The sequence below is a fragment of the Mercenaria mercenaria genome, chromosome 4, assembly GCF_021730395.1.
Source record: "Mercenaria mercenaria strain notata chromosome 4, MADL_Memer_1, whole genome shotgun sequence".
In the NCBI taxonomy this organism is placed as follows: Eukaryota; Metazoa; Mollusca; class Bivalvia; order Venerida; family Veneridae; genus Mercenaria; species Mercenaria mercenaria.
This window is the reverse complement of record NC_069364.1, coordinates 100233282-100242173: the sequence shown is the minus strand read 5'-3', so window position 1 is coordinate 100242173 and position 8892 is coordinate 100233282. Positions and strand designations below refer to the sequence as shown.

Genomic DNA, 8892 nt, shown 5'->3' with positions numbered 1-8892 from the left:
GCTCAAGGTCAAGGTCACAACTTAGGGTCAAACGTTTGAGCCTTCCATTTTGTGTCCGCTCAATGTCTCCTAAACTCCTTGAACGATTTTCATCAAACTTGGTTCAAACGATCACCTCATCCAGGCGATGTGCAGAACTTATGAGTCAGCCATGTCGGCTCAAGGTCAAGGTCACAACTGAAGGTCAAAGGTTTGAGCCTTCCATTTCGTGTCCGCTAAACCCCTTGAAGGAATTTTATAAAACTTGGGTAAAATGATTACCTCATCAAAACGATGTGCAGAAATTATCAGTCAACCATGCCAGCTCAAGGTCAAGGTCACAACTAAGGGTCGAAGGTTTGAGCCTTCCATTTTGTGTCCACTCTGTATCTCATAAACCCCTTCAAGGATTTTCATCAAACTTCGGTCAAATGATCGACTCATCAAAAACTCATGAGTCAGCCATGTCAACTCAAGGTCAAGGTCACAACTGAAGGTCAAAGGTTTCAGCTCTGTATCTCCTAAACCCCTTCAAGGATTTTCATGGAACTTGGGTCAAATGATCACCTCATCAAGACGTTGTGCAGAATTCATGAGTCGGCCATGTCAGTTCAAGGTCAAGGTCACAGCTAAAATCAAAGGTTTACCCTTTCACTATCCATAGCAGTGGCGGGGGATTTAGCTGTCTTTCAGACTGCCTTGTTTCCTGGATTATGGCCCTATGATGTTTTTGCTCTATATGTCAACAAAGTCCAGATGAAGGTATGAATCACATTTGTGGTAGCTCTAGTAAAGTATTTCAATAGTCTAGAAATGTGACCAGTTCAGCTAAAAGTTGTGTTATACATGAAAGGGAAATATATTTATTTTTGCTCAAAATAATAACATACATATTTCATAGATCTACTTGTAAAACATGTAGAATGGAATAATACATCCTAAATTAAAGCGTAATGGTATAATAAAAAAACAAGCACGCTATTCACCCATAAGTTACTTTTTAGGCCGAGTGGTTGCACATACATCCATAACAATTTCTGGTCTGCAGTATAACTTCTGGCCGCAGGAAATCTTTTGACTTGTATTATCTGTCATTGTATCTTATATTACATCCTGTGTGTGGCATAAAAGTCCATGTGCCTCCCTTGTATGATTTAAAGTTGTCACAGCATATGGCATTACCTCTTTATTCAGGCATCAAGTGAAGGGAGGTAATATAATACACCGTTATGATATCAAGTCGTGTAAGGGAGGGAATATCATATATTGTGGGATATTATTTGCTCCTGTCTGAATAATTTCATAGGATGATTGCCTGTGGTCAGTAGATACCACTATTGTTTTGTGGGTCAGTAGGTCAAGGTCCCCGACTTTGAATCACTTGAGCCTCTCCGTTGTGTGTTTAAAACTTCGCTTTGGGTGTTAAATTCTTGATTTAAGGAAGCCACCCAGTTAGCTTACAAAGGGAGGTACTACTTCCATGGTGCTGAACTATACCTGAACCAATGCCTATAGGGCCAGCTTGGTTCTTCCTCCACCATCAAAAGCTTGAAAAGTTGCCATATGGCCTGTGTGAGGTGTGTCCCTAAATCCAGCAATACAAGAAAAGGTGAAGGTCACATTATCTTTAGAATAAAAACAGTTTCCAAGCAATCACTGGACAGAAGTCAACATTCATAGGATGATTGCATGTGGTCACTAGATTAAAATTACCCCTGTTCATTTTTGTAAGGAGTCAAAATCTTGCGTCTAGAGAGGCCTGGCTTCTGTCATCGTTTGTTATTAAAGGTAACAGTAACAGTAAGCTAGAGACTGCATGGTAACGGTTTCAGAAAATAATTGGACAATGTCCTGAATTAGGACTGTCGCTTAAACATCATAGGATGATTGCCTGTTGTCAACAGATGACTCTGTTTTCGGAGGCAAAAGTCAAGGTCACCTTGACCCCGAGGCTGAAAACGGGTTTCCGAGTGATAACTGGAGAACGCATTTCCTATAGGACAGTCGAACGTTTAAGGATGATGTCCTGTGCTCGGTAGATAATCAGCATTATTGTATGGATCAGTCAAACGTTAACGTTAACAAAAAATGCTTTCTTATCATTTGGCTATGACTATCAAATGGCCAGCAGATGACCCCTATTGCTTTTGGGCCAGGAGGTAAACGGTCAACATCACAGTGACTGAGACTTATGAGTACTTACACTTGCAGCAATCAAACTTCAGACCACGAGTGTCTGTGGTCAAGAGATGATACCTTTGTTTTGTACCAGAACATCCCAATTATGCAAATAGATACGTTATTGCTGATCATTCTTACCAAGTTTAAATGAAATCCAACGGTTAAAAGGGGAAGAGTTAACCAGAAGGAAATACGGACGGACAGATTAACAAATCGGATAATACAATTGTGTATCCGGCCTTGATTGATGAGATGGCGGTCGCTGTGCAAACTGATATTAATATGTGCAAAGTCTTTGCAGCATAATCAAACTTGAAGACCGTTAAAGATCTTGTAACCAAAACTTAATGGAAGATGAACTAACACTATAAAACAACATACAACTTTTTAACCATTTAAAATGAGAACATTATATTAACATTTTTTTCAAAATACTACAATGTTCATGTAAAATTGAAATTAAGACACTAGAATTTAAATGCACTAGTTCTTAGCATCATCATAACAAACTCTCCTAGTTCAATTTCAGCGTTCCCACTTGTGTCTGCTTCTTCAAGCATTTCCTGTATCTGACAGTTTGACAGCTGACAATCAACTTCGTCTGCTGCTGTTCGAATGTCTTCAAACGTTAAATAACCTTTGTCTTCCCTGTCCAAAATTCGGAAGCACTGAAATGAAAGTTAAATATTCGAGTTATCACTCTTCGGGTTGCACTCATGTGAAGGAATATGAAACTGTTAAATTAGCCTGCGTTCTGGTACAGTATGGTTTTGTGACCCAGCCTGGTCCGAAAGACCACCAAACAGGTACAGTCACAAGGTCACACAAAACACCAGCCTAAATGATATATCTACCACTACAGAATTTCAGATTATATTTCATTTAACTTCTGGCTTCAAAATATTGTTTGCAACATTATATTGTAAATGTGTTTATATAGAAGATACAATGTACCAAAATGGAGAAGCTGAATAGTGTTGTCGATAGGTAAGTGACTGGTATAATTTACCAAACTGTGGTAGTCCTGTGTGTTATATAAATGATAAAATATACCTGCTGAGCCTCTTCAAATGGATCACTACCTTCTTGGTTCTTAATAATAAAATCCAGGAAGGTTACAAACGTTACTTTTCCAGCAGGGTCTTTTATTAAAGAATCTGAAATGAGACGCAAAACACGGCAGTTCTTATTGAATACACAAAATTTTAATAATATACATTTGTAATGTATTAAAAATCAAGTAAATAAGATACCCTTTGCAGCACATGTGTAAACAGAAATGAACAGAAACTTGAGCGAAAAACAAAATTTTCAAAATTTGTTTGTTTTTTTTTTCCCACAAAAAAAAAAAAAAAAGATTTCTTAAAAACTGTGTAACTTACCTAAGGTGTTTTTTATTGCGTCTTTGCTGGCTCTCAGTCCAAGTATTGCTGACAAATTTCTTACAGCCTTTTTACTTATGTATCTGGAAAAAGCGGTAAGTAGTCACAGATTAGTTCCCGTAGCACTATAATACACAACTAATAATACAAAAACAAACAAATAAGATCCCCGCATAAATACAGAAAGATTAAGTCGGACCAACGTCAACCACTCCGGAATTTTTCTAGTTGTCTGTCTGCTAGAAAAGGGTATAGATCAAACAGAAACGTGTGTCCAAAGTTTTTATACGACCATACATAATATGTTTCACATTCACGATACAATAATGATAAATACAGTACGTGCATACGTTTGCTTGTTTTGTTGGGTTTAACGTCGCACCGACATAATAACAGTGCTTATTTATACGTTCATGTGAACGAAATACTTGACATTTCTAATCATACACACAAGGTCCTCCAAATCAAAGGAGAAATGAGTAACATACCATGCATACGGAAAAAGAACCAATGAAAATTTATTTGTCTCAAAGTAGCCTATTCTAACCTGGGTTGCTTTGATTGCCAGTTAAATCGGTTGACGCGCGGACCGGTAAGGAACATCATGACGACAATTATAAACGATGAATCGCCGCACGATGTCCGGTTCATTACTACTCGGATAAATGAAGTCCAGCATAACATTTCTTCAACATATTTCAGGCATGTAAGAATGAAACCAATGAAGACCTTCTTGTGGTGTAACGTCTGATTTACCACGGTTCGTCTTTCACATGCTTGGATATTTCACCACTCGGGCTAACGCCATCGTAGTTCAATTCCTGCGCATCTGAACTTTGAACTCTGATAAACCAGGCAAAAAAATACACACTCGAAGGCCTCGATTATTTGATCATGAAACAAACTGACGTCAACTCCATCCGTATTTTTATATAGGCTATAACCGTTCGATTTGATGCAAAATATTGTTGTATGATTGTTATATATAATTGGTACGTGTACGTGACGGGAGTTAAGGCTTTTCAGTTTTGTTTAGTTCAGTTAGAGAATCTTTCTTACCCAGCACCAGCGACGTCATACATGTCAAACACCTTCTTCATATCCATTATCTCATCTAGCGTCAACTCTCGTACTACCCTGTCAGGCAGGCCGAATGTGTTTAACGTTTTATTGGGCGTGGCAAATTCTTCCGCGAGCTTCATTAAGTCCGGGGCCTTCTTTTTCATGTGTGTTCCGTGTTTCATACTGATCTCGTTCTTCATTTGAGCAGTTTCCGCTACAAGGGAGTGAACAATTTTCTATCAAGTAATAATAGTGACACCTAATTAGTAATAACACGCTTACACTGGTGTTTCTCAGTTTCATCTAAGACCGAGTTCGGACAGTTAAAGTTTGTTTGCTCATTCTGCCAAGAGGTTCAGATTTAACCCACTGGTCTTCTTACCCGGGAAAATAGAGTGAAAAACTTAAAATTCGCAATAATCCAAAATAGGGAGACAACTGTTCTAGCTACATGATTGTACGCACACGATTTCTTCTGATCAAAACGTTGTGAAAAATATATTTGCTGCTGTACTTGAAACATTTTCTGTTTGAAAAGAAAAAGACAACAACAAAGATCACGTTAGTCACTATAAATTATATAAATCTACTTGCGTAAATCGGAGCTATCGCATGGGCACCAAACAACTTAATATGTTGTAAGCATACCAAAGCTTTCTCCTGCGCACGACAAAGTTGATAAATTTTAATGGTCATCGACAAACGCAAGTTTGTCCCTTACATGAAAAAAAAATGCCGTGGGTACAATTCATAGTATACCCGACATGCGCATGCGCCCAAGATATTTATGAGGAAAGCACAAGTTGATTTCCGTGGGCATTAGATGAACCTTATTATTTAAGTGTCTCCTGACTTCAACACTTACCTGCTTGTTTCATGAGATCTTCTTTATTGAGATCCTTCTCCTCTGTATACAGCATCTTTTTGATTTCTTGTTTACTCAACCTTGAGTCTGGTAATATCTGCAAGCCTTTCTCTCTACGCTCTTCTTCCATCTTCTCCCGCATTTTACGGATTTCCTGTACAAATAATTGAACATATTATTTAGATAAATTTTGGGACCGAATCCATCAACGTTACACACTTGTTAGACAGGAATCCAGATAGAAACATGCCTGATTTGAGCGGTTTGGTGATACATATAGAATCCGTTTTCCAGACTGTCGTCGTAAAAGTTTCCAAACTACATTAATCAGCATGCGCCAGATGGATTGGTGTCGTTGAAGATGTCAAGGAAAACGAATTTGCTGAAGGAGCATATTAGGTTATTTAACATTGTTCTGTACAATGCGGAGATATATTTGGACGAGTACCCAGGCTGAGAAAACCATATCGGACGAGCCGCTAGGCGAGTCCAATATGATTTACCCAGTTGGGTACGAGTCCAAATATATCTCGTATTGTACAGTACAATATTAAATAACCTTTTTATTCTATATCTATTTTATTTTAAAGACTCTATAGTTCTCACTCAGTTTTATTAAACTGAGTGAGAACTATAGAGTCTTTAAACATTTGGTACCCCTTAGTGTAAATACTGTGTTATTTTATTTTAGTTTTAATTAAAAATCATTCACTGAATATTCTTTTTCTGCCTTTTCTGATTTCAAGACGTATAAAGGATTTCTCTCTATCTCTTCTTCTTCTTCGGGGGTGGGGGGGGGGGGAGTCTTTATCTCACTCTGTCCCTTCTGTGTGTGTGCTAGTAGAGGATGAATTTCGCGCCCTGTGTGGCTGCGTTTGCTATATGTAAAGCGCCTTTGAACGTGTTTATCATGAAAAGGGCGCTATATAAATCTGGTATAATAATAAAAATAATAATAATAATAATAACAATAATAATAATAATCAAACAGAGCGCCTGCTTCACTCGATTTACAGTCGGAATATTTTCACGCGTTTCGGGCTTTATCGTATGTTTAACATGGGACTGTTGAATCGTCCAAATACGGAAAAATACAGGATTTTTGTACGGACGTGCGTCCAATACGGTAATATATTGTACGGTCACGTGTTGCAAATAAACGTTCACAGTTGGATAAATGAAATAGATATAGAATAATGAAATAATATACAAATAATGTGACCGATATTCATAGTAAAATTACAAAATGTTTCCGATGACTTTTTCGTGAAATTTAGAAACATTTTTTTTTGCTCCAAGCATATAAGTAGCAGTGGCTATGCATCTTCCCCATAATTTCTTCCCTCCTTAGCTTGTATACTGAATATTATCAGCCATCTTATATCTACTGTGACACCTTACAAGTTCGCCTTCTTCCAAAATTAGCCGGCCGGCATATCCTGCCTGGTAGAAACTGGCTAGTATGGCTCCGCTTTTTTGCTTGAGTTTGACAAGCAAACGTCGCCGGCCAGCTTCGGTCGTTTCTCAGCCAGGAAAATGCAGAACTGTATAAGTATTATATGAACAATTACAGTTTGCGTTTAATAATGCATACACTGTCATGGCTTCAGGCACATTGTTTCAGATAATTTTTATTCTGCTTCACCTCTAAACGCACAAAAAGAGGTCTGGTGTAGTGGCATCTAGTGGTCGATTCAGTATCCCGTAAGGTATGGGTCCGAACCTCAATGAGCAGCGCGAACATAGGATGATCACTGAGAGCTGTAACTGTTGTTTATCATTGGTAACAAAAGTTACATGAATTTAAGAACAATCGGAACAAAACAGATCTTTGTAAACTAAATAAACATTCTTCTACATTCGTACCTGCTGTCTATGTTCTTCATATATACGCTCCCTTTCTTCATCCCGTCTCCTCATTTGGTCCAACTCGGCTTTCATTATGTCCAGTCTTGTCTTTGGTTTCTCAACTTCGACAAAACTCACCCGCGATTTTCCTTTCTTTCCTGAACGCTTCCCGCTCATTTTGAATTCTTAAGTTCCTACAAGCCTGATTGAGTGCGATTTGACATTTTCGTTAGCTGATTAAACATAGCACCAGGATATTAATGGTTCCATATAAGGTTCTTTATTGCAAAAGTATTTCCAATCGATTCAGTTTGTGGCAGTTTCACAGCTTTTAACATGTAACAGTTCTTGTATGCTTTTGTATATCTTTATAAAAGTTTATTACTTCCAAATTTTTATTTCACTAATTTATAGATTTTCTTTTTTTCTCACATGTTTAAAAATTCAACTTTCGGACCGATCCTAAAACAACTCTTTTCACCATTTTTTTTAGTTTAAAGCTTAACAGCAGAATTCAGCAAATGTATACCAGTATAAATAAATCCTTAATTACTGAAACAATTATTTTAAGACTGATCGCATACCGAACTTGATATATTTGTTCACTGGGGTCGGCCAATCAATAGGCATTGCAGCGAGAAACAAAATGTTATCAATATTCATTGGCAGATAATATTTACTATACATCATTTAAGCCGTTTGATAAATTACTAAACAATGAACTTCGTATTAGGAACGGCGTAACTTGTAATGCGATAAATAAACAATATTTCAAAACATTATTTGTCGAGGATATTTCCTTATATAGAATGGAAAACAGGTGCAGTGTCAAAATGCTGAAGATTTTTTTGCGCCTTTCAATGAAAAGTACTGAGATAGGCCACTCGGTAACACTTTCAGAGTTTATTAAACTAACGAGTTTGGGAATTGTTTCAAATAAAATTTGTAAATAAGTATTATTTTAAACACGTTTCTTCAACAATATGTCATATTTATTTAAAAAGAGATCTTTACATTTGGTTCAGTCTAACATCTTTAGATCCTACGATTTTACGGCTGTTAAACGATTCTTGAGCTGTTGAAACTTCACGTCTCTAAAGTGGTTAGATACGATTCTTAGGCCTGTTGAGATATCACGTTTCTCTAGTGGTTAGATACTACGATTCATAGGCTGTTGAGATACCACGTCTCTAAAATTGATACATACTACGATTCTTAGGCTGTTGAGATACCACGTCTCTAAAATTGATACATACTACGATTCTTAGGTTGTTGAGATATCGCGTCTCTAAAATTGATACATACTAAGATTCATAAGCTGTTGAGATACCATGTCATTAAAATTGTTACAAATTACGAGTCTTAGGCTGTTGAGATACCACGTCATTAAAATTGTTACATACTACGATTCATAGGCTGTTGAGATACCACGTCTCTAAAATTGTTACATACTACGATTCAAAGGCTGTTGAGATACCACGTCTCTAAAATTGATACATACTACGATTCTTAGGTTGTTGAGATATCGCGTCTCTAAAATTGATACATACTAAGATTCATAAGCTGTTGAGATAC

The 8892-nt window shown here is 37.2% G+C and overlaps 1 protein-coding gene across 1 annotated transcript; it reads right to left on the bottom strand.

Annotated features, from left to right (window-relative positions):
- Positions 1-2538: 2538 nt before the first annotated feature.
- LOC123553609 (uncharacterized) lies at positions 2539-7888 on the bottom strand. Its single transcript, XM_045343291.2, has 6 exons — positions 7336-7888; positions 5470-5623; positions 4602-4818; positions 3543-3625; positions 3214-3317; positions 2539-2828 (listed from the first exon to the last, which is right to left on the bottom strand). Exons 1-6 carry the CDS (start codon positions 7492-7494, stop codon positions 2628-2630), a joined length of 918 nt encoding a protein of 305 aa, XP_045199226.2. The 5' UTR covers positions 7495-7888; the 3' UTR covers positions 2539-2627.
- Between the last annotated feature and the right edge of the window lie 1004 nt (positions 7889-8892).

Coding starts and splice junctions, on each gene's coding strand:
- LOC123553609 (XM_045343291.2), bottom strand. CDS start 7,494: ATGAGCGGGAAGCGTTCAGGAAAGAAAGGAAAATCGCGGGTGAGTTTT. Junction 5,624..7,335: donor ATGAAGAACATAGACAGCAG/GTACGAATGTAG, acceptor TTATTTGTACAG/GAAATCCGTAAAATGCGGGA. Junction 2,829..3,213: donor CATTTGAAGAGGCTCAGCAG/GTATATTTTATC, acceptor CTTTCATTTCAG/TGCTTCCGAATTTTGGACAG.